At 44.1% G+C, this 25,914-nt stretch overlaps 2 protein-coding genes and 1 long non-coding RNA gene across 4 annotated transcripts in view; 1 reads left to right on the top strand and 2 right to left on the bottom strand.

Annotated features, from left to right (window-relative positions):
- kirrel1a (kirre like nephrin family adhesion molecule 1a) overlaps nucleotides 1-24,882 on the bottom strand; it is a 36,229-nt gene extending 11,347 nt beyond the window's left edge. For both annotated transcript variants that reach the window (XM_088421897.1, XM_088421905.1), the window contains exons 1-10: nucleotides 24,610-24,882; nucleotides 8,172-8,321; nucleotides 4,460-4,609; nucleotides 4,211-4,368; nucleotides 3,981-4,131; nucleotides 3,780-3,885; nucleotides 2,672-2,820; nucleotides 2,470-2,597; nucleotides 2,248-2,374; nucleotides 2,060-2,160 (exon numbers count right to left, since the gene is read on the bottom strand). In XM_088421897.1, coding sequence (XP_088278023.1) covers nucleotides 2,060-2,160; nucleotides 2,248-2,374; nucleotides 2,470-2,597; nucleotides 2,672-2,820; nucleotides 3,780-3,885; nucleotides 3,981-4,131; nucleotides 4,211-4,368; nucleotides 4,460-4,609; nucleotides 8,172-8,321; nucleotides 24,610-24,658 — 1,269 coding nt within the window. In that variant the 5' untranslated portion in view covers nucleotides 24,659-24,882. The remainder of the gene's footprint in view (nucleotides 1-2,059; nucleotides 2,161-2,247; nucleotides 2,375-2,469; nucleotides 2,598-2,671; nucleotides 2,821-3,779; nucleotides 3,886-3,980; nucleotides 4,132-4,210; nucleotides 4,369-4,459; nucleotides 4,610-8,171; nucleotides 8,322-24,609) is intronic.
- LOC148428795 (uncharacterized) lies at nucleotides 2,449-3,939 on the top strand. The gene is made up of 3 exons (XR_015866440.1): nucleotides 2,449-2,617; nucleotides 2,688-2,826; nucleotides 3,796-3,939. It is a non-coding gene; the product is annotated as an uncharacterized LOC148428795 (long non-coding RNA).
- Nucleotides 24,883-25,910: 1,028 nt separating the features above from the next.
- The window catches only part of LOC148428792 (uncharacterized), an 8,168-nt gene continuing 8,164 nt past the window's right edge, over nucleotides 25,911-25,914 (bottom strand). The window contains exon 10 of the mRNA XM_088416473.1: nucleotides 25,911-25,914. This exon is cut by the window's right edge and continues 723 nt beyond it. The gene's annotated coding sequence lies outside the window, so the exon portion shown is untranslated.

The raw sequence follows: 25,914 nt of genomic DNA, 5'->3' as shown, positions 1-25,914 counted from the left end.
GTGCCCGCTTGTTCCAGAGAAGGAGAATCTCCCGGCTCTGGCGTTTACCGGGACAACTGTTCCTCCCCTCCGCCCTTTTTATATTTTATAAATCTTTTCATGTCCCGAGCCGCGGCGGCCGCATTAGGGGAGCGCGTCGGCAGTCAGGACGCATCCGTCAAGGAAAGCGCCACGACGCCGGCGTGATGCAGCTGAGCGGAGAAAGCATCCGGGATGCGTTTCTGACGCGCGAGCTAAAAGTGGACCGGCTTAGTGTTGCTTTGTTGATATATGGGATGGAGGAGGGTTTTTTTCCCACAGAAGAGGGGACAGTGGCTAAAAGCGGCAGCGTGTAATGGTATGAGATGGCGCTTTGTAGGGCACAGACATCACTCCGGGCCAAACGTTCTGGATTTGGACTGGAACCAAATTGTTCCCCTTTACCCGAGGTGTATGGCTTCTTTGTGCGTGCCACAGTTGGGTCAATAATGGGAAAAAAAAAAAAGTGCCTTTGGTTTACACAATAAAATCACTCAGTGACACGATACTTGTAGGGAACCATTTTTTGTTCTCCAATGCAGAGGTTCTCAACCGTTTTGCAAAGATGATCAGGAGAAAGGGGCAAAGTAAAAGCAAATTATTTCAATTGTTTAATTTTGATTGACAGATGAGTACTACTACTCTCTTGGAGCGGAGGTTCTCAAAGTGGGGTTCGCGGGCCACCGGGGGGTCTGTGATCTGACTTCAGGGGGTCCGTGGCATAATTTGGGTTATTCATACAAAAAGATCTATTTGTGTTCGGTTCATTTAATTTTCTATGAAGTTGTGAAAGTATTCACGGTTTTTCAATAAAGCAATCAATTCAACTGGTTTAACTCTTTCAGTGCCAAAATCTCTATTTTTAGCATTTTGACTCACCGTTTAAGGCCAACAGAAAATTGTGTCCTGTGTCTATGTAAATATCTGTGGTCTGGTATGAAAGATTGATTTCCATTCCTCATCGCATGTAGGCAATAGCCGATTGTGTGGAAACACTGCCACCCAATGCTCACAATTATCCCCACAATTGGCTTATAATAGGTAAGCATTAGTCAGGAGTGTTAGCTCCTCTCCATTAAAAAAATGCGTTGGACCAGAATTATATTATTTATTATTGTTAATACTTTTTTAAAAGATGAGAATTCTCGTCCATGGCACTGAATGAGTTATTACATTTTAAAAAATGTAATGATTTTGAAACTTGTCAAAATGAGTTAGGTGTCTACAATTGCTTGCTAATGACGGAATTAATTACATATTGACCCAGTTAAAAGGAGGCGTGCAATTTACAACTTTTATTTTCTAAACTACAGCATAGCTGAAAAGTAATAAATATGCTTGTTGTTATATTAATAACATATTAATAAAAAGGGCACTTATGTTGGACTTAATTGATTATTTTGTTTTATGCCCACAAATAGTTGTGGGGGTCCTTGGAAACTTTGCATTTTAAAAGGGGTCCCTGACTCCAAAATGTTTGAGAACCCCTGTCTTATAGGACTGCAGAAACAGCAGAATATTTATTGCTGGAATTCTGAGGAGTTCTATTATTTTAAATTAAGCTATACGTAAACATAATTAGTCAATTGTCAAAATTGTTATCAGATGATATGATAAGTCGATTGGATGGTGATTAATTGTTGCTGTTGAAGCTGCAAATTTAGCAATTTTTTTTCTGACATCAAGTGAATGAAGCAGAAGTGTTTTTTTTTTTCAATAACTATGCACTTCTAACATAACATCAACTAGAACAACAAATACAAAATTTAACTGATTCAATCCCGTGGACATATTTTGTCGTTTTATCTTACTATATTACTATGTGGCCGTGTCATGCTGAACTTTGACATGTTGTCATTATCCGGGTGAAATTTCAGATCCCTCGTGTCTTCTTTCAAAGCTTTTGCTTTGAAATAAAGATCAAAAGATCGGACAAAACACTGCACAAGATATTTCAGTCTACCTACTGTATTTATATCTCAAGTAGACTAGGATTTGAATGACATTTGGACGTTTCTCACGATAGTTTCGAGCTACTTACAATCTTATCTGGAGGAGGCGTGCTCGCAATGTAGCATTTCACCTCGCCCCGCTCCCCTCGCACAGCATACTGGATGGGCTCGCTGGAGATGATAGGCGGGCCTGCGCGGGCGTATGAACGAGGATAACTTATTAGCCCCTACCCGAGGAAATCTCCTTCGATTTGCAAACGTTTTGTTATTTCCTGACCATTGACGGTGAGGGCCACCTCGGTCTCGCCGACGCCGATTCGCGGCACGATGGCCTTGCATACGTATTGGCCCGCGTCGGCCTGGCTCACGGACTTCAGGTACAGTTGGTTGCCGTTACTCAGAACCTGTGTGAGCGGATATCATATGAGTCCATGAATATTTATTTCAAATGATTTACCACTTTTCAGCTCCGAGCGTTAAGCATTTTATGTGTTTGTACCATGTTGGAACCTTTCTTGAACCACGTGAGTGTGAGAGGAGGGTTCCCGGCCCATTTGCAGTTGAGGGTGACGTCCGAGTCCACGTCGACCGTTTTGGGTTGAGGCTCCACAAGGAGAATGGGACCAACTGGGGAGGGCGAAACTAGAGTGAGAAAGGGAGCTGGCGGATGGAAGCAAGCAGGCGTAAGCAGAGAGACTCACAGTGAACATCCACTAGGATGCTGACATTGGTCTTTCCGACGGCGTTGAAGACCAAGCATGAGACCGGCTCGGTGAAGAAGGAGTGGTCGGCCTTGGTGGTGAACACGCTCTCCCTGGCACCCTGCAGCACCACGCCACCCTTAGCCCACCTAAAGGTGAGCCGGAGGAATCAGTTTGAAATGTCATCAGCAAGTGATTTAGCATGTTTTCTTTTTCCTCTGGTAGAAACCTGAGCCCATCCTAGATAGCTAGCACAATGATTTATTAAATGATTGACCGACTAAATGAATGTGCAGTTTACTTTCATGCTGAAATGCATTTCAGAGCCCAAATAATGGTGTTAAATTACTATTTCTATTTTTACTTAAATCTTTTTTACAGTCATTTTGATAGCATAAAAGCTTAAGACAACACTCGCCAGCTAGCTAGTTAGCGTAAGATTATATTTTAAATGATTGACAGATTATTGTGCAGTTTCTACTTTTGTACTGAAGCACAAATCAGAGCCTAAATAATGGTGTTCAGTTACTATATCTACTTTTACTCAATTCAGTTTTACAGTTGTTTTGAGAGCTTAAAAGCGGGAGCCACCATTTGCTAGCTAGTACAATAACATTTTAACCAACTGGCAGATAAAATTAATGTGCAGTTTTTTCTCTGTGCTGGGCTACATTTCAGAGCCTACTACATAATAGTTTTGAATTTTTACTTTTCAGCTGTTTTGATACCATAAGAGCAGGGCCAGCACTATCTGGCTAACTAGCTAGCAAGCACAACGATGTTTTATATGATTGGTTATTTAAATTAATACGTAGTTTTGACTTTTGTACGGAATTACATTTCAGAGCCCAAGTACTGAGTCAGTATTTTAACTAAGAGTAGTATTTTTTACAGTTGTTTCGATAGCATAAAAGTCAGTCAACATTAGCTTAATAGATTAAATTGTACAGTAATTTGTATTTTTATACTGAAGTGCAGAGCTTAAGGCCAGAAGCAGAATCAGTATTTTATTTGTCTCTTTTTTTACAATATCAGTATTTAAATGTGCTGTGTGAAGACTTTCGTCACCTCTCGGTTATTTGATTCCATATGCACAAAACGTACTGACCTGTAGCCCATAATAGGGGGATTGGCATGGGCCTGACAAGTGAAGGTGACCCTGTCGCCTTCCAGGACGGAGCGAGGTTCAATGGACAAGGTCACTGTCGGTGGATCTGCGAGACAAAATTCATTTTCACAGCTTGGCTCAAAATCAGCTACACCAAAGGGTTCATGTTTGTTTCTCTCTCTCTCTGAAAGAATCGCTTACGGTGCACATTAAGGGTAACGGTTGTGCTCTTTCCCGCCGGGGCCGCCAAGTTGGACGCCACGCAGCTGTAGTTCCTCCCCGTGTCTGTGTCGATGGGGTGGATGGGAAGAAAGCTACGAGTGGTCACCCTCTTACGGTCCGGAAGTACCTCCTGAAGTCATCACGGAGAGGTTCAAAGGTCACGTTGGTATGTGCAAGGTATTTTTTTATTTTTTTCAACGAGAACTCACAGTGGCACTGACAGCCCCATCTATAGGCAGTCCATCTTTAAGCCACTCGATCATGGAAGGCGGTTTAGCACCCCGAGACACGCAGCTGAGGTTATAGGACTCCCCCGCATTGAGAAGAACCTCCGGCCCGCCGTCGATGACCGGGTCATCTGGGGGGACTGGGTTGAATTGGAGATGCGAGTTACGTTATGTGGAATGGGGAGAAATTACACAGGTGAACCTATGCTGAAGATAAAAAAAAAAAAGTACTGAGGACGGTGAGCTTGGCGCGCCTGGATCTCAAGGCGGCATCAGGGGCTTGGCACTCGTACAAGGAGTCATCGGACAGGTCAGCTGACAGGATCTCTAGGTTATACTGGCCCAGCTCCTGGACCCGCAGCACTCGGTACCTGGGCCAGGCTGGGGAAAACAAACAGTGGAAGCACTTAAACAAAAAGCAAATCCTTTAACATGGTTTATCTTCAAGGAAAATTAAAGATGGTTTTCATTTTACGAGGGGAACAGGATGCTCAGCCATTTTCTCAAATTTAACCAAAGTAAAATACTTACAACTCAAGCAGAATATTTTTGCCCCGTCTTCCAAAATATGCCTTTCTTTTTATTTTTATGAAATAGCATTTTAGGTTATCATAGGGCTCGAAAATGGCAATGCTAGTCCGAATTCCTGGCCCACACACTTGCTTTCGAGTCAATCTCACTTGTTTTTGCCTTCTGTCCTTGACATGTTGGACAATGACACACACTAAATCAACAGTTCTCGTTTCAGGGTACAACTAAATGAATTTTTCAAAATGAGAGCAAATTAATTAGAACTTGAAACAACTTGTTTCTAAATTATATTTGAGTAACTTTTTCATCAAACATTGTAGTATTTATTTTGTCGTTTTACACAGATGCACATGGGCAATTTGTGACACAATTTTCCAGCATATGAACCAGAAAGAAAACTTATTGTCTTAGTGTACTTATTGTACACTATCTCACCTTCTGGATGACCTTCTTGATGAAAAAAAAAACCCTTAAAGATACCACTAAAATTGTAGGTCCAGGGTTTGATTAATCTTTTTAAAAAAAATTAATCCCAAAATTATTTGCGCTGATAGGAAGCACGAGGCTAAAAAAATATTGTAATTTAATGCAAAAAAAAAAAAAAAAGTAGAACCACTGCTGTAGATGAACCGCACCGCTGGACTAATTTACCAAGTCATTAAATTACAGCAGGGCAAGATTTATTTAGCCGTTTTCAGCTGCAAAAAGGAAATATTAGTTAATATTATTAGTAAATATTAGTTAATAGCTAATAATAATAACATAATAACATAATAGCCAATAGCGACTCAGCTTGTGAACATCACATGACCAAATCCAAAAAACACATGAGCCCTGATTGGTCATTTCCTGAGCTTTCCTCATGTGTGATGTCATTTTCCGTTGACGGCAAGTGGCAAAAAGTGTGTTTTTGAAATAGATTAATAATAATTTAATCATCAGATTAAAAAATAACTTTTTCCGCTGAAAATGGTTGAATACATTTAGTATCACTTTAAATACAATCATTATCATAACGTTTTTTTCTTGTTTTATGTGAGGCACACAACAGCTCCAATTTGCACCATCATTTCCCCCTCCGCACCCCCCCCCCCCTCCCCCATATCCGCCAGCTGTGCCGCCGCTGCACATTCCCACCAAGAGGTGGCATTCACGCGCTCGGTCAGCAAGCAGTAATGTATTTATTTACTCTTTTTGGAGCACTCAAATTGACTCCACAGCATGGTGCACACAATTTGCTGCCCAGACGGAGGCGGCGCGTGAGACGGTGCGAGAGCCAGAGTTGGGCCCGGCTGTTGGGCCGCTCGCTTGGTAACCTTGGGCGTCCTTGCTTGTGCTCGCACGTGCTTGGGCGCCTTGTTTATACATGCATTTGCATGTGTAATGTGGAGGGCAAGAAAGCGGATGAAAAGCCCTGAGAAGTCGCACGCACGCACACACAACTACACAAACACAAGTCTGTTTAACACACCCAACCCACAATGGTGCTTGTGTGTACGCTTTTGCTAAAAACTACAATAGTAAAAAAAAAAAAAAAAAAAAAAAAAAGCAAAATGGTTGGTGTGGCGGCGTTAGAGCGCCTCATTGTCGCCCGTGAGTGTATGCAGGTCACAGCGAGAAGGCAGAAGAGCAACGGTGATGTTTTTTCTTCTAAAGTCTAATGTGACAGCCAAAAATGAACAGAGACGTCTTGATGCAATGGCCGCAGTAGAGTGCCTCGTTGTCATCTCCGAGTGCATGCGAGTCACAAAGATGAAGGTAGACAAACTGGGTGAGAGGGAATTAAAAAAAAAAAGGGGGTTTGACTTTACAGCTAGAGTGTAGACTAGGGTTTTATTTAGGAAATGACCAAATTAGAGTGTCTCGTTGTCAGCTCTGAGTGCATGCAGACGAAGTGCATGAAGACGAAGGTAGACGAACTGGGTGAGAGGGAATAAAAAAAAAAAAAAGGGGTTGACTTGACAGCTAGTGTGTAGACGAGGGTTTTATTAGTAAATGACCAAATTAGAGTGCCTCGTTGTCAGCTCTGAGTGCATGCATGTCACAAAGACAAAGGTCAATAAACTGGGCAAGAGAGAATTGAAAACAAGACATTTTAGGTTCGACTAAACAGCTTGTGCGTATACTTAGGCTTTGTTCTGGAACGTCACATTAGAGCGCCTCGTCGTAAGGCGCGAGTGCATGCACGTCACAAAGACAAAAGTAAAAGAACTGGGTGAGAGGGAAGAAAAATAAGAAAGAACTTTTAGGTTTGACTTGGCAGCCAGTGTGTAGACTAGGGCTTTGTTATGAATGACCTCATTAGAGTGCCTCATTGTCAGATATGAGTGCATACGCGTCACAAAGACCAAGGTAAAAGAACTATGTAAGAGGGAATTTAAAACAAGACATTTTAGGTTTGACTCGATAGCTAGTGTGTAGACTAGCGCTTTGTTCTGACATGGCCTCATTAGAGTGCCTTGTTGTCAGCTGTGAGTGCATGCTCGTCACAAAGATAAAGGGAAAAAAAACTGGGAGATAGGTAGTTTTGACTTGAAAGCTGGTGCTTATGCTACGGCTTTGTCCTTGAATAGCCACATTAGAGTGCCCCGTTGTCCGCTGCGAGTGCATGCATGTGACAAAGATAAAGGAAGTATATCTCGATGGGAGGGAATTGAAAAAAGAACGAGGTTTGACTCGACAGCTTCTGTGTAGACTAGGGATTTGTTTCGGAGTGGTTGCTTTAGAGCGCCTCGTTGTCAAGACTTGGAATAGAGGTTTTAAGTTTAAGTTTGCAGTGTCAATCAAGGAGCGACGTGCGATATTTGATTGACAGTTTAGCAGGGTGGGGCTTAAGCGCTTCCTTTTATTGTACATCCTCCTGAGACCCAGCCTAATCTTTCGTGTCCACTGCCGTGGACATTTGTTTTCGGTCTATTTCTTTTGGCGTATTGGAGCTACGCTACTTAGCCGTACCGTGCTCGGTAGAGGCCATCTCGGCCTTTTCGATCCTGTCATGTGTTTGGGTGGTGTGAAATGAACTCGGGTGTCTCGTCGAGACAAAACGTACACAACAACGGACACAAACAAATAGGCTGGGTCTTAGGAGTTTTTTTTTTTTGGACCATTCAAATTAGGAAAGGTCATTAACAACGCTCCTCTCTGTGGCGTGTGAACCTACAAGACACTTTAAGGGGACGTTCACGTCCTAGAAATTTGATGTGAAAAGGGAAGCGGCGCGAGGGTGACTTTGAGAAGTACATAAAATGCATTTGGGCCAGATGCGACACTTCTCCGGGACTTTTTATGCGAGCGAGGTTTATGCCTCGGCAATCAAATTGATCGACTGCAATAAAGGGCCCGAGAGCATCCCGCCGGATTCCGAACGATTTTGCATCCGTTTGCGAGACACGTCTCACGCCCGGCGTCTCACCCCGCAAGTCCTCGCCGATGCCCAGCGCCAGGCCATCTTTGGTCCACTGCACAATGCCCGAGTAGTTGAAGACCACGCAGGACAGGATCACCCTCTGGCCCCGCACCACCGACTGGTCTGCCGGCTCCTGGGAGAATCTCGCGGGCCACACTTGGAGACATGAGGGGAAAAAGAACAAAAACTAAAGTGAGTCGTCGATGAGGGCGGTTAAAACCTCCCTGAAGGAAACGCGGTTTTATTTCGGGGTAATTGACTGCGGCGCTTTGGAATGTGGCGATTGCCATCTTTGATCGCGCGCTGGCTTTCGGCCATTTTGAGAAGGAAACCGGTCAGGGGGAGGACGAGCGAGCGTCTCGCGCTGACTCAGTCGAAAGGATCTCAAAAGGCCAATTCGGCCACGGGTCTCGCTCTCATCCCCCTTTTCCTAATTTCTTCCCAAGTCTCGGAGGCCCGCCCCCTGGTGCGCCTCCATCCCCCGACCTCACCCCCTCTTGCTCATTCCTCCCCGTGAGTCATCTCGCAAGCTTTCAGAGCTACAGTGGCCATCATTGTGCGCTCGCCCGCCCGGACCCCAGCATTACGCCGCGGCAGATGAACCAGTGTGCTGCTCAGCGGTGACCGCCTCATGTGGAAAATGGAGCAAAAAAAAAAAGAGAGACCCCATTGTGCATCTCTCTTTATGATGACAAGTTGTAATTAGCTGTCCCTCGGAGACACGACTCCCGCACAGCGTGGAGGATGCACATCTTGTTATTGACTCATTATTATCCTATTCCGTCCCCGATTCAAGCCCGTGTAAAAATCTTGCCTTTATTTTGGAGTTTTTGATGGACTCTTTCCGTGACCTCATTTATTGACGAGAAATCTCTGCGTGCCGCCGCGAACCTCTTCCCCGTCGTTAATGCTAAATGAGAAGACCCAGATAGAATTGAATTCTATTCGGCATGATGTGCAGCTGTACCTACTGGCGCCTCCCCCTGCTCCCCCGTACTTTAGCAACTCCCTCTCCAATTAGGTAGGTAGGTAGGTAGGTAGGTAGGTAGGTGGGTGGGTGGGTGAATGGATGGATGGATGGATGGATGGATGGATGGATGGATGGATGGATGGATAGATAGATAGATAGATAGATAGATAGATAGATAGATAGATAGATAGATAGATAGATAGATAGATAGATAGATAGATAGATCCGTCACATACACTACAAGTGAAATAAAGTATTGCTGAGGTTGAAATTGCTAAAAAAAAAGTTTTAATTAGGGAAGAAAAAAACTTCTATTTTGCATTTCCTGGCTATGAGCCAATCAGGGATTGGCTATAAAGTGACTTGTCACAAAGATGCAGCAATATGTGTGTGTGTGTGTATATATATATATATATATATATATATATATATATATATATATATATATATATATATATATATATATATATATATATATATATATATATATATATATAATATTTGATGATGCCATTTGTGACGCATTTAGGCACAACGCCTTCTATTTCAGCAGCGTTCCTCCTCCTTGCTGGTTGGAAGGGGGTTTGAGGCACACTGTCACAATTCGTTTATCACATTAAATATCAACCCTGGGGCACTTTCTCTCTCCCTCCTTCGGTCGTTGCCGTCACCTCCCACTGTTGCCGTTTCACTTTATTTGAACGCCCGACCAAAGTCTCCACTCACCCCCTCCCCGCCCATCCCCTCACACTTCTCCCTCCGAGGCCTCCGGCGCTTTTCTGAAGGCTCGCATCCCTCTCACTTTTGACTATTTTTTAACCAAGCGCCATATGCCTCGCCCAAGCGCAGTCATGACCCTCAGTCCTTATTCTCCTCGTCCGCTCTCTTATTGCATATCCGAGCAGACCGCCTTGCGATTTGCAGTTACATTACGCCCGCTAATGCGAAAGAATGCAGTCGTGCAAGAAAAAAAAAAAAAAAGAATCCCGCAGCAATCACAACAATAGCTTCTGACAGTGCTGCACATTAATATTCTGAAGATAAAGAAGATGTGCGAGGCTACGCGGAGAACAGAGCGGAGGGAATCAGATGCAGATGGAGCTCTGCGGCATGCATACCTAGAATAATTCAACACTGGGCCCAAAAAAGAAAGGGGGGAAAAAAAAAGCGGCCCTTCATTTGGAAATCGACTTGATGAATGAAATGAGAGCTCGGAACAGAATCCGACGCTAAGCAACAGCGCATGAGGGGTGGCTTCGAAATGGCCGTCGATGGTCATACCCATGTAAATTTTGCCATCAGATAAATTCCATTTGCAAGCATTTAGGAATTGTTGGCCTCCTAGTGTTTTTTTTTTAATCATGAATACTTACACAATTTAATATAGAATAACATGAACATAAATATACATATTTTTTTTATCAATAACTCAATGTTCTGTCCTTGCTTGATGCTTCAATTTAGGTCACGGGTGTCAAACTCAAAGCCCGGGGGCCAGATCTGGTCCGCCACATCATGCGGCCAGCAAAATGTTGACGCGACTTCACGTTTCTGGCTAAAATACCAAACTTGCAAGTTGTTTTCAACTTTTAAAAGTTTTTTGGGGGGAAAAAAAGCAACCAATTTTCATACGCACTCTTTGGAACAGTTTTTACTTGACGTCTGATTTCAAAACTAGCTAAGTGTGTGATGAAAACGAACATTTATTTGGCTTTACAGTTATTCCGGCCTTCTGAAAGAAACTACAACTAAAATGTGGCCCACGTTGAAAATGAGTTTGAAACCCCTGACCTAGTTATACCAGTGTTTTTCAAATTCTCTTTGGGTGAGGTGATGCCGGCGGGGCGTGAGTGTCCACAGGGAAAAAACTTTCTTTTTGTCATGTAAAGTGTAATTGCAATAAAATAAGACATGTCTTTTTTTCTAGGGTTTTAATCATTTGTTTTTTTTTTTTTTTCCATTTTAGACTAAGCTGTAATGCATATAAACACTAAGTTAATGCCGGGGGGGGGGGGGGGGGGGGGGCGTGAATGTCCACAGGGAAAAAAACTTTCTTTTTGTCATGTGAAGTGTAATTGCAATAAAATAAGCCTTTTTTTTGAGGGTTTTAATCATTTGATAATTTTTTTTCATTTTAGACTAAGCTGTAACGCATATAAACACTGTACACGCATATAAACACTGTAAAAAATAATTAACAGTTGTTGAAAGTTGATTTTTTTTTCTTTTGTTCATGTTAAAAAGGATACAGATTTAGGTATACAACATTTTTATGGATAATAATCTTCTTTATACTTAGCGTGTCAAGATTTGGGGGGGCGCGAAAAGGTTTCTCTTTTTTTGGGGGGGGGTCATGGCAAAATATGAGGTAGAAAAGCAGCGCACTATCAATGCACTATCAACAACGGCCAGAGGCGGCGCCAAAAAAACAAAAACTAAGCCAAACAAATCCATAACTGTTAAAAGATAAACTAAATGAGTTTCAAAACACTCAAATTACTTCACGGGCCCGCCGCAGTCAGGCCAGGGACCCCGGGGGTCCGCAGGCCCAACTTTGAGAACCGCCGGTCTAGATCATTGGCCCAAATCGGGTCGAAATTGACTCTAAGGGGATTAAAAAAAAAAGCCCGGTTTTAAACAAGCGCCGCTATTTTTCCCCTTTCCTTTTTTTAACGACGCGGCAAAGTCGAGGAGGGCCCGAGGCCAAGCAAATCCTCCCTTCAGCTACCTCGCGGAGGCCAGTTGGAGGTATTCCCTCAACGTTAAACCGCAAATGTAATCCAAACTCCACGCCGCCCGGCAGAGGATGAACAATCTGCGCGGAAAAATCCTGACTCATTTTCAACATGTGCTCCTCGCCGCCTCATTTCCATATTCGCCGCTAAACGCCGGTCGACACCGCACGGTCAAGGTGTGTTTGTGTTTCGATTCGAGGTGCGAAAAGAGCACAATCGAGGCCAAAGCGGGAACTGGGATTCTTCCACTATGTGGGTTATGCGGCAGTGACAAATATAGAGTGTGTCCTGATTTCCTTGAGTCACTCATCCCCAAGATACCGCCGGAGCTCCCCGTCCACACAAAAAGGTCGACAGCAACCGCGCGGACACAAAATACGCGCCGCCGCCGCCGCGAGTCGGCCAGCCACTTCCTGTGGACACACGCAAACACAACCGCACTCCAGCCCAAACGTGTAATTGACACGTTGGGGCGGTTTGCTGCTCCTTAACTAGAAATTGCTGGAGCAGTCAAAATGAGGGAGGCTAGCAAAAAGGATATCAGGAAAATACAAACAGCCGACATACACTCGTTTGCATCTCAAATCATCGTCCCGCATTGAAATGAATACAGATGCGATGAATCCGTTCACGCACGCCCACAATTTTTTTTAAAACAAATATATCGCTCTATCATTACGGGTGGGAGATTAACTGAATAATTACGATCAATTAATTACAGTCATAGTTAACCCTTGGTCGAAGGAGTTCCACACTAGGGAGCTGAAATTTCACCCAGATGGTGACATCGTGTCAAATTTGGCACAAACTACAAGGAGTCGGTATGATCATGGGACTTGCGGAAGATAAACCGCCATTGGTGCTTACTTGAGCCCAAAGCAATTGTGATGTCAATTTCCGCCGACAGCTAGTGGCAAAATGGCCGCTCCCTCAGATGGATGAAAAATGTGTGTATTTAACCGTTTAATTTATGTTTAAAAAAAACAATATTAGAATATCAGATTATTTTGTTTACACTAGTGGGTACAACAAATAACTAAGCAAACCAAAAAGTTCTATGTGAATAGTTTTCTTTTGTTTGTTTTTCGTTTGGGAATTTTTTTTAATGTTGTCTTTTGTGTGTTTTTGTTTTGTTTGCAATTATTATTATCATCATTTATTTGTTAGTTTGCTTTTTGTTTGTGATTTATTATTGTAGTTTTCTTTTTTTTTTTCCAAAACTGTGTTTCATCTTTTGTAGTGTGTTTTTGTTTGCAAATGATTGCCGTTTGTTACGTTGCTTTTTTGTTTATTATTTTTGATTTGATGCGTTTTGTCTTTTGTAACATGCTTTTGTTTGCAATTTTCTTTTGTATGTTTTTGTGATTTTTTTTAATGTTGCCTTTTTTTGTTTGGGATTAATTTTGACTTGGTTTTCTGTTTGTTTTTGATTTGATGTTTTTTGACTTTTGTAATGCCTTTTTGTATGCTTTTTTGTATGTGATTTTTTTATTTGGCCTTGCGTTTTATCTTTTGTAATATATGTGAGATTTTTTTTTTCAATTGCAAATACCTTTTCTTTTGCTTCGTTACTTTTTGCGATTTACATGTCAGGGCCGTTTTGACTTGACTTCCCCTTTCAGAGTTATTTTTGCGATCGCCATGGCAGTAAATGTACTATTAGTTGTTTTATGCATTTAAATCAAAACAATGAATGAAAGGAACAAGAAACAGTTTGTCAATAAATCATGAGTCATTCTTCACAGAGGATAAAGAATATCAACTTTTTGCTTTCAAGTCAAGGAAAAAAAAATGTCATTTGCATCTGAAGACAAACGAAGACTTTTTTGGGGACATTTTTGTTTGGTGGACATGTTCCACGTGGCAGAAATTGATGTGTCCTGGGAGACATGTTTTGGAGTTGGAACTTTCTTTTATCCCAGTACTCCCTAACGTGACGTGAGCATCATTTTGACACCAGCCACATCTTGTCAAATCAAGGCCAGCCAAGGCCGGCACGCCATCACCAGGTGACTCACATTAGCGAGTCGCCACCAGCGCTTTGGCCTCCCGGCGCCTCTCGCACCCACGGCGAGATACCGCCGCGTCCCTTTGCGCCTGCAACCGAACAAGAGGCTACAGCAGATGCATGCAAAGACATCTGGATCTATTTTTAGCCAGCGCGCTGCCAATTTGCCCCCGCGTTTCCCGACGCTCTCCCGCAAATGTCAACGCTAGCTCGATTTCGCCGTTTCTCTCCAAGCTTGCGTCAGCTCTGCCTCCGACGAGAGTCAAACGCCGCTCGCGTGGATTCCTACGCATCCGTCGCATCGTCTTTGTCTGAGCCGCCTCCCCGCTCCCGTCCGACAAAGTCCCCCCCCGCCGGTCTCTCGCTCGCACCTCCCCATCCAATCCCGCGCTTTGGCTGAATTACAGGCACGGGTCGCCATAGCAACAGATGACGTTGGAAATTAGCCTGCCCAAAAAAGTTTAGCGCGCCGGTGCGTTCACCGGTTCTTGTGGTGGTCTGACCCAACCCTCCCAGTGTGTCAGGAATGAAAATCCCTCCATCGCTCCAAACACTCCCGACGCTCGTCGATACGCGCTGAATCGATTCTGCGATCCGCCCGATTCCGCGCGGCCGCGGCGTGCGGCGACGCTGCCGAGAATGGAGAACAAAGAAACGTGGATGTCCGCAGGCGGCGCTCGCGGGGGAGGATGACATCACCCTTTTTGAATAAACTTACGTTCCTCGACACGGGGCGCCACAGCTACCCCTCGAAGATTGATCGCGAGCGTTACATCGCCAGGACGACGGGTTGATTGGCGAGTTGCCATCGGCAACTGTCACATGGAGCGCGTGCACAAATATGTAAACGAAATGCTTGGTTTGGACTTAGACGTTACTCAAATTTCCAGATATTAATGACAAAAAAATGAATCATTGTGGAGAAGGGCAAATATCGATAAAATGGGATCGGTATCACTGCCAATACCAACATGATTATAGCGATACTCATGGAGTTAAGGGAAATTAGTAATTAGAATGCAAAACTGACAGTTGCTTGCAGTTTTAAGGAAAATTGCTGGAATGGGATTCATAGCTCGGTCTTTAAAATGATCTGTCATGAGAAATTTTATTTTATGGAAATTTTAAGGACGACAATTTGGATTGGTAATTGGTATAAGCCGGGAAAAAAATCGTTTTGATCATCTCTAAATCATTCATTTTTTGTTCAATGGCAGAGATGGATAGTGACAGCTCAAATGATTAAATGGACTGTTATTTCAAATTTGGAAAATTTCACCAAAGAAAAACACCAAAAAGTTGATGATAAAACTGCAATATAAAGGGCTGTCACGATTGAATCTTAAAAAAAATGAATTGTCCTATTGATTAGTTCATTGAATTAGTTTGTTTATTTTTCATAATCTACTCAGGTTGAAGGTGAGTTGTAGTCCGTTGATATAATTGCTCATATTTGGTATTTCAAACAGAAACTACAACTACTCATTTATTATTGATCAAAATTTGCCAATGTTAACTGGTTAGCCATCGCGATTAGCATGAGCATGCCAGGACTGTTTTTTTTTAATTGGAAACTTCTGACAGCCTCGGTTCTTTGGGAGGAGGAGTTCTTCTGCCTTGCTGTTATTGGAACACTGTGTGTGTCTTTGAGAAATTTTCATGTAGAAAACGGTGGCACAAACATGGTTTTGGCATAGCTTCGAGGTGGATATTTCTAGCAGATCCATTTTTTAAGTGGACTTACCAGACCTGGTCAACTTTTTTTTAAAACCCAGGTCTCGTATATTACTGTCCGTTTTTCTTTTTTTTTTGTCATTTTCAGAGGCGACTTCAAATAGCTTCGAGGTGGATATTTTTAGCAGATCCATTTTTTTAAGTGGACTTACCAGACCTGGTCAACTTTTTTTTTTTTTTAAACCCAGGCTTATATATTACTGTCCGTTTTTCTTTTTTTTTGTCATTTTCAGAGGCGACTTCAGTTGCGTTCACTTCCATCACACAGTTCATATCTCTAATTAGCTGAAACTACTTTTACGGATTAGCAAAGTTTCAATAAATTTTCTCTTGTAAAACTTATTTTAGATAAGAAAAGACATTGTTGAGTCTGTTAATCCGGCTACGGGAACTCTACCACATGTTTAGTTAACAATATGGCCGCCCGCCTGGATGGCCATAATAACTCATCACCATGGTGACGCTATATGGGGACGCAATAATGGGGCACCTATGATGTGGAGGGGGGCCAGTGAAAGGAGGCGACCTACTGTGCGGCCTCAGACTCAAAACACAAAGGTGATTCTTGGGCTGTATGCGTGTGTGGAGTTTTAGGGGGGGACGTTTTGGACAAAGACGGTGTCTTTTGTTTGCCGCATTGTCCGCCTTTCCTATGTCATCGTACCTCACAGCCCTCCCCTTTCCAGGCGGTTGGCTTTTGTCAACTACATTCTCTTTTATTAGTCCTCCAAATACCTTCCTACTTTTTTTTGAAACTGTTAATGCTATGAAAACGGTTGCTGTAGACTTGCAAGGGAAAAGACGCATTTTAATATCATGACGGCATGTGTGGTTCCCACCCATTCTTTAGGGCTCCTCTCAAACGTGCATCTGAAGAGCGCTACAGTATGTGTGCGTGGCAAACCTCTGCCGTTACCATGGCGACAGCCCGCGAGGACCACTGACACAATGATAGAAATTGTGGCCATGGCAACTCCAGGATCACTGGAGGATAATATGATAATTTGGCAACGATGCATCTGACACATTACGGGCGCTTGAATATGCCGGAGCTCAGAAAAAGCCGGCCGGCCGCTGGTAATCCGCGAGCGCTTCGCAGCCAGCGCCTGGCGGATGACAAAGACCGCTCTGCGGTAACCAAGGGCAACCTGAAGTAACAATGGACGTTCTCTGGACATGCTTGAATGAGGCAGACGTGTGCGCACCGAGCGGCGTGGCTCGCTGCGCGGAATAAAGCGGCCACAGTCCATGTCACTATCAATCGATAGCTTGCAGCGGTAGTTCCCGATTGATTTTGGGCAGCGACCCGTCCCTAAAGTCACTTCAGAGCAGGGGGGCACCAAACGGTGCCCCCATGATATCAAAAATATTACAGTATAAAAAATTACAACTCAATTTTTCCCCACTGAACACAATCTAATGTCTTTTTAGACAAAGTATTGAACGAATGAATAAATAAATACATTTTCGGGGGGTGCACCACCACTGGAAAGCTATTTTTAAGACAAAGGTCTCCTCATTATTCTCCGTGCATGCCAAAAAGGTCAAAGAAAAAAAGCAAAAAAGAGCGAATAAACAAAACTAATTAGTTTTTAGATTGCAGCTTGTTGAGTCGACTCTGCAAGCACTAGTGATACCGGATCACCAGTCCTATTATTGTCAAAATGCACTGCAATTCCATGAAGGTCCAGTGTGAGGCGCACTAGACTGAAACCCTTAAAACACCTTAAAATACCCTTAAAATAATCGTGCTGATAACACAGAAAGAATCGGGGGTGAAGTTCACAAGAACGTAGTTGTTCTAATATATAAAAAGTGGCGATCTTAAGAAGAAAGCTCTCATGTACATTCTTAGGAATACCATACTCTGCGGGTTCACAAGACCGTACCCCGCAATGCCCATGGTCTTCACAAATCTGCTCCAGTCAGAGCATGAAAATAAGATTGCTGTTGATAAGATTAGCAGTTAGCCTCGCTAGCTTTAGCTATTCTGATAGTCGTCACTGGTCTCCATCGACTCATACCAAGATACCATTATACGATGACTCGCGGACCTTCGTACATATTGGTTCAGACCAATCCCCAGTGACACGAAGAACATCATTTCAGGATGTAAACTGAAGAAATGTGAAGTATTACAGTGGCGGTTTCTACCGTTTTAAATCATGGTTGCTACTTATGTAGAGAACCTGAATGGATGGATTTAGACATGTGAACGTAACTGGCAGCCCTTTGTAATTAATCAATAGCGAAGAAGCGGCTTTGGTGACCCGTGCTCAAATGTCATTGTACCGTCATGTGATGTAAACATCAGTGAGCGACGCCACATGAAGTACAGCGCGACTATTTTACAAGCGACATCCCGTCAATAAACGATCTCTTTCAAGGTCCGCTTTAATTGAATCCAGTGCAATCTAATTTCATTGGTATGTACTGTCGCTAGTTGCAATGTCATCCATCATGGAGCAGCCAATAAAAAGCCCGGGGCCTCGACCTCGCCACCCTTTGGAGCCGTGCGCGAGTATTCGGACGGAGAGTCTTGCCAACATCTCGGCGCAAGCCTTCTTCAAGGTGAGAGGCTCTTTGCTGATGGAAGAGGGCTGAAAGTCAAAGCTTACGCATGACTCTACTCTCCAGGTCTTGTGATGCCCCAGGAATTCAATTAGCCAGACAAACTTAACTTGCTGCCGCAAGAATATGTCCAGAGAAAAATTACTGTGGCAGAAAGAGTTTGGCGATAATCCTGTAATGTGACTCTCTGGAGACGGCCAACAGTTTGGGGGAGGTCACTTCCTGTTTGGCATTCCCATCCAAAAACGGGTCCCCTGGATTCCTAACCACATCCAGCAATAGGATTGGGCCGATATCAGATTCTGACGGTCTGATAACCTTGAGCGAAAATATCACAGTCACGATATCATAGTATCAAAATTACGGCTCTGTTTTTGAAGAAGAAAGAAAGAGAGAAAGAAGCCTTGTTTTTTAGTTCATAGCAAGTGAAAGTGCTCTGTCACCGGTAAGGAATTTTTAAGACAAAGACCTCCAGCTTATGCTCCATACATACCAAGGAGGTTTAAAAAACAAAACAACCAAAAAAAAATTATTTCCATGTCATTAGTTTGAGAGGCGGCTTGTTGAGTCAACTCTGCAAGAACTAGTGATAACGTATCACCAAACTGCACCGCGCTTCCATAAATGGCCACTGTGAGGCACACTGAAGAAATCCTCTAAAATGATGTGACGTATTTTCAAAAGAACTTTTCATGTTATCACTTGTAACCATTCAAATAATACAGAAAGCGAGTTTGTTTGACTAACATGGGCAAAAATTTTGATAAAAATGTGCATTTTGAGAGGCGTCTTGTAAGATCAAAAAATCGCACAGAGGGTTTTGAGTGCTAAAGTTGAATTCATTCATCTCCCAGAAATGGATACATCATCGAAATTCAACGCATTTATTGGTTTAGACATGCGAATGTGTCACGTCCTCCAGCGTAATGCTTAGATCCCGAAGGGTTAAGTCAGACCTCCGCCTTATCCTCCACGCATGCCAAGAAAGTTGAAAAAAAAAAGATTGCCATCTTATCATTTTCAAAGAGGGGGCTTGTTGCGCCAAATCAGGACTTATGTTTGCCTTTTTGAAGTGTTTCGCGAGCCATCAAGTAAGATCCAAAAAAGGCGTGAAGGGGTTAAGACCAGGGGTATCAAACTCATTTTTTTTGTGGGCCACATTGTAAAAACGTTTAAAAGTTTTGATTTTTCTAGCCAGAAACTTGAAGTTAAATCAGCATTTCGTGGGACAATTAATGCGGCGGGACTGATCTGGCCTTGAATTTGATTCCTGTGGGTTAAGACAAGGACCTTCATCTACATCCATGACAATACGGTTAAAAAAAAAACTAAAAAAACAGTGATCGCAATATAATTATCTTCAACGAGCAGGTTGAGTCAAATCTGCGAGCAGCCAATCGTATTTTGACCATTTTGGGTCAATTTCTTCCACATTATTCCCGTAGTATTTTAGCCAAGAGAAGGTACGCTCCTGGTCAGGGTATAACGTAGTGGCCTTGCCATGTTGAATTTTGCCATGTTGACATCATCTGGGTGAAATTTCAGCTCCCTAGTGCCTTCTTTCAATGCTTTTCCTTTTATGTGAAAAGCATTTCATGTAAAGAGCAAATAATTTCAATAAATACGACACAAGAAAGGTCCTCGCTTACGATTATAGACGGTATCAACGGTTATTGAAACCTTCACTTTTTAACACTACTAACTAACAATCGGTTATGCCTTGCCAGCGCCTTTTAAGATGATCTGAGATCTGATTTGAGTGTAAGTCGAATTCCCCGTAGCCAGCGGCGTCCGGGAGGCCTTCGCGAGGCCAACGTAGTTCCCATGACAAAACGAAGATGACTCGCAAAACACGTAAAAGAAGATTCATCAGGAAGTCAGAGTCAAGGTAAGCGCGACCTCCAGGGCACGATTAGGTCGGCTAGAGGCCGCATCTGAAGGGGGGGGGGGGGGGGGGGGGGGGGGGGGGGGAATAAAACATGTGCACGGCATCGTTTTAATGACCGCGGATGACGGGAGCGCTCGCTCGTTATTAGTTGCGCAATCGTCAAGCTCTCCGCCCCACCCCCCCGTGGGCTGTTGTGATACCCGACCGCCGAGTGTGGAAGTGATTTGGGTGGACGTCTGACCCTAATGCTATCGTCAAGAGAAGAAGGATGGAGCGAGACAAAAATCCACGCTCTCTACCCTGCCCCCTCCCCGTTTACCCTCGTCCCCGGTGAGGAGCAGAAAGTGGGAGAGCGCCGAAATGAAGTGACATCATCAGTGTCAACCGCATTCCTGCGGAGGGAGGGGGTGGAGAGAAGGAGGAGGACATGAGGACGGGGACGAGGGAGAGAGAACAACTTTTGCGGACCGTTATCCGCCCTTCCACCCATGTTCTCCCTCCTCCGTTAACACACTCTTGAACCTTACAGTCCACCGCGCGTAGCGCACGAGCTCCTTTTCCTCATGTGCTCTCAGTTTTTAATTCATACTCTTGGTCTCCGGACTATCCGATCCCCCCTCCCCATCTCGTAACACCCCGTCCTCCCCTCCCCTCTCCTCTTTCCCCTCTCCACCGACCAGAGGAATGCAAGAAACACATCTGGAACCTATTAGAGCGCCAAAGAGAGGAAGGGGTAAGATGGAAAGAGGAGTGGGGGCGTCGGGGGGGAAAGAAAGAAAGAAGCGAAAAGAAGAACCGGGAACGTTACAAGTAACTGGCGCAAACGGGGCCGAGGCCCGTCCTGGCGATTACGCCGCAAAGCCGCCTTTGAAGCGGCAATCGCAACATGTTCTATGTGAATGAGCCGTCTCACTGAGGGGGCGGTCGGGCTCGAGTAATGGTCCCTTTCTCTATACGGACCACCCCCTCCTTTGCTCTTCGACCCCCTCTCAACGGATCCCTCCGCCAAATCTCAAACACCTCTGTCGAATGGCTCTCGATCCGGGTTCACCCACCTGCCCGTCAATAAGCTACCGCTTCCCGAAACGGGGTCCTCTCTGCGGAATTTGACCGTGTACTAGGGGGGATGGGGGGGCGGTAGGTTCAGTCAGATGTGATTAAGTGCACCTCTCTTGCTTGGGGGACTCCGCATAAAGAAACCTTTTTAAGGGGATGTGTTGTTCTTCGCCTTTCTTTTTATAACTCCGGTCGCCTGCAGCACGTCAAACACCATGGCATTATTGGGACTCTGAAACCCGAGGGCCTCGGCGCCGTTGGTTTACCCTTGACCATACATTCGATCGTAGGTTAGCTAACCTTATTCGGGAGTTTTCTGCTGGATTGTCACAAATCCGATTTTCCTTGACGGAACGGGTGCTGAGAAAAAGGCAACGGAAAAACAGAACGCAAGTACCCAGGTCGGCGTGACGGTCGGTTTAGGGCAACCTTTAATATTCAAAGAGCCGATTCCACACGATTTTCGCTGGGGGCCGCAAACACTTTATTACGTCTGAAATGGATGTTTTGTATAAATATATACATCAAACGTATTCTTACGATAATTATGGTAATTGGGCGAGTGTGGGGGCGGAAGCGGACGGAATCAGGTGGGTGTTAGCGGCCAGAGGAGTTGCTTATAGCAGCTTTGATTAACCAAGGTTGTACCACGTTGTTTTCATTAAAAGAAGCAAGCAGACCCAACCAACGTCTGAATCCATCCGTGTTCACGTTAAGATGAGATTTATTCCGCGTTAAGAATTTTTCAAGCGCTTCAGTTAATATCGTTTACTTATCTGTGTTATGTTATTTTGAAAAATCTGCCTTTAATTCGGAAGTCCGCGCTGTATTTCCTGTTCGTCGTCTAGCGCTTAGCAGTGTTCGTGTCCATCCTTCCTCCATTAAGATGACATTTACTTGTGTTAAGAATTCTTCAAGCGCTTTAGTTCTTAATGTTCAGTTTTATCCCACTTTGCATCCTATATTTCCATTTCCTCTTTTTACCTTCTCAAAACTGATTGGCTGTCTCACATCACGTCTCATGTCCCGTGGCGCCAAACACGTCCTATAGCTGTCACCCTATCACCCATTCACGCAAACCCCACTGACGGCGATAAAAACACGTCGCTTTTGCTACGCCGTCCATGTCGTCAGTCAGAAAAAAAGCTATATTTATTTTCCCGACCCACGGAGAACCATAACATAAGGATGAAGGCGCCATATGCAACTCCGGAGCCGCAGGTTGCTGACCCCTGGTTTGGAGACAGACCTGGACCCCATGGAATTTGCAAATGCATTCTTGCTTTGCGTCTTATTTCTGGAACCCATAGAAAACCTGACCATCTCTTTGTATCCGTCTCCTTTTCTCAGTCCACTATTTTATGATGACTAGTAAATAAATGGCTCAATTGTAGCCGTCCAATCTTCTGGAAAAGTTCTGCCAAACTTCTCTTCCCCCAGCCACTTCGTCACACCCTTATGGTGAGATCTCAAGCCGTTTCTGGGCCAGTAGAGAAACATCCTCTCCAGAGTATCCTGGAGTCTTCTGCCAGTGGGACACCTTCCAAGGTAGATGTCCAGGCGGCATTCTAACCAGATGCCCGAGCCACTTCATCTGGCTCAACTCAATGTGGAGGAGCAGAGCTCCCTCCCGGATGACCAAATTTCTCAGCATATCTCGAAGGGAGATCCTGGTCACCCTCTAGAGTTTGTCAACCGTTCCTGTTTTGTTTTTAATTCACCCAAGGGTTTTTTTTTTTTTTCAGACAAGCTCTCCCTAACCACGGCTAAGCATTTTTGGATGAAAAAAAAGGAATAAAAGAGGGTGCTGTGCCGTATGTGTTTGAATGAGTAAACTTTGGAACTTTTTTTGTGGTATTTCAAGCTGTATTTTATTCAACAAATCCAGACTATAAATTGAGAAAAATCATCGGCTTTGTTTTTGTCTTGTCTGCCAGAAAATTATCAACAAGGATAATGCGTACCTGTTTACAATATTTTGCAAAGGAGTCATTTCAAAGTAATTTAGCAGTAGGGTGCTTTGTGTGCCAATTGTTTTGCTCTCAATTTGAAAAAAACCCTGTAATGTTCCCGTCATGGCATTAAAAGCCTGAAATCAGATTTTCTGATACTTGTAGAAATCTTGTTAGCCCCTGAAGTTCCTTCATGTACGCCAGGGACTCTCGTGCCCCCATTGGAGAACCACTGCTCGAAAGGAAAAACATTTCCTCAGCTTGCCTCCAGGATCTTGTTTTTTTGTTTTTATTCAGTCACGACCCAGAACTCGCGCCCAATAGTGACACTTGAGGAGAACAAAAAGAACACCTGCACTTTCGAACCTTTGTCAGCATTTTAGTGCACCCTCAGTGCGATGCCGAGGGTCAAACCTCGTCCTAGTCCTTAAAAGTGTTCTCTGGAAGCATGTTGGCCCTGATTGATTATGCAGTAACACGTTAACGGCTCCTCACCTTGTATGTCGTTTCAAGGCCGACGACGCTGAATCAATCACGGCCGTATCCCGCCATCCTAACAACTTCAAAATAACGAGTTGCTCGGCTATCATTAATAAGCCCCGGGCGGCCTTTTGCATGCGTGTTCAAATCGCAGACCATGAAACATAGTTGACTTGAAAGGCGGATAAAAAAAATGTCTCTCGCTATTGCAGGAGGGCAAACGTGTGTGTTTGGAGAGTGATAATGGATGCCATGCTTGTAGACAATGCTTGTGTGTGTGCGTGATTGTCATGTGGACTTAAGGGCAGAAAAACATGTGACGTGAACAAAGAGGCGCGTGTTGAAAAGGATCGTGTCCAAATGGGGATTCAATGGCACGGGCGCTTGCTGCACCTAACCCACCCTCCACAATTCAGGTGGCAGACACAGTGACATCATCCCTTACCAAAACACGCCCCCTTAACCCCCCCCCAGCCCCTCCTCCTCTTCTCGCCCTCTACCTATGACGGTAGACAATGGCACACACATCGGTACCCCCATCAAACAGGTTGCATTTACATGCGCCCCAGTCCTCATCCTCCCAGCCTTTGTCTCCTAGCAACTGTGACTATCAAATACCTGCTGGGAAAATAAGGCGAGGGACTTGGTTCAGATGGGTCCCCGGTGGATGCTCACGCTGCGGGCGGAGGTGCACGCAGGTAAGGACACGGGAAAGGAAAGGAGAGCGCGGTGACAAGCCAAGCACAGCTGATCAATCACACTCATTCCCGTCACGTTCACGGTCAGTCCCGGCATCCGAGGAAAGGGGCTTCGCATCACTCATACATCTGCAAAGGTCATTTGTGCAACGTGAGGACATCGGCGTGCTTGGTTTATCCCCAAAAAACAGGAGGAAAAAAGGAAAACGTGAAGAAGAAAAGCATGGCCTTTTCCTTTCCCCCCGCAAACCCCCCTACTCGACCCCCCAAAACTACGTCACACCGAATACCAACACAGCCGCATCAGAGTGTGCACATTTGTCCTCAATTCTTTTCAAAAACGCATCCTTACCAGTTTGTAAAGTCAGCAGCAAAGTGAGGAGCAGCAGCAGCCTCTGCATGGTTCAGCCCACCAGTAAGAACAAGTCCAGGATCGGGCCAAAACTCCGTGAGGACGGCATCAAAAAGGCTGGGCTGGACGGGACATTTCCAGAAAGAAAAGGACGATGAAGAGCAGCAATCGGCCGTCTTTGGTGTTTGCCAGCTCGCGCTAGGCGTTTACACCATTCTACCGCTTTTTTCTTTTTCCTCCTCTCCTCCACCTCTGCCCCACTCTTTCCTCGGAGGCGGCAGTCCGCTTTCTGCTGTGTACAGAGAACTGTCAAGTTAAAAGGATGAAAACGTAGTTTCTGGTAGCGGTCGTCAAAATAAAAGCACGATTCGACAAACGTGGAAGAGCTCAAAATTGGCAAGTAAAGCGCGTGATGTCGTGTAAACCCTCTTTAAACGTGATCATTAAAAATACGTAAAAAGTGTTCATTCGCAGTTTTTATTATCCTAAAAGAAAAAAAACACTTCCGGTCTTGCCTTCACTTCGTTTGCCTAGCTTGACGTCATATCCTTATTAGATGCACATTCCACTCCGTCTCCATCTCACTGTCTTTTTATAAATGTCTTTGTCCTTGTCCGCAAAAAATCTGAACAAATTATCGCTCGTTGACTCATTACTATGATTATGACGTAGCAAGGGACCTAAAAAAATCATCTGGATAGTTTGTTGAGTATTCATAGCAATACAAGTACAGTATATTCATTTTGGAATGCTTTATATAGTTTTTGTGTTGTGGGAAGAATCGATACGTTTGCAACGTCTACAGTGGAAAAAGAACGACTGATCGTTTATTTCAAAATCAAATCTCGTTTTCTGTTTGTGTGACGTCATCAGAAGCCCACCACGGCCTCCATAAACCAAAGAGGCAAAACAGATAAGTTGATGTCGAAATTTGGAAGGGTGGCGGGGGGTGGTTTAAACAATAAATCCACCAATGAGGAGCGAGCAATGTTTCAAAACAAATCCACAAATTGCGGTCACTGTGAAAAAGGTTGCGTACAAGTTCTGGTACGTCACCTGACAATGGAACGTGGTGCTGGGGCGCCCCCTGTCGTCGTTTCGCAGCTGAATCGAGGCAACATCATTTCTCGTTTGGTGAATGTATTATCTTGGTTTTCCTCATCTTTCCAAAACGACTTTCGTCACTCTTCTAAAACATTCTCATATTTTGAGATGATTAAAATACATTTGTGCATAATAAGTACATCGGTATTCATCAAAATGTTAATTCTAAAAAAAAAAAAAAAAAAAACGCTCAACCATCCT

This window comes from Hippichthys cyanospilos, chromosome 1, assembly GCF_059441005.1.
Source record: "Hippichthys cyanospilos isolate Australia breed blue-spotted pipefish chromosome 1, RoL_Hcya_1.0, whole genome shotgun sequence".
NCBI classification, from domain to species: Eukaryota; Metazoa; Chordata; class Actinopteri; order Syngnathiformes; family Syngnathidae; genus Hippichthys; species Hippichthys cyanospilos.
The sequence above is the reverse complement of the archived record's forward strand: the minus strand, read 5'-3'. Positions and strand labels throughout refer to the sequence as shown.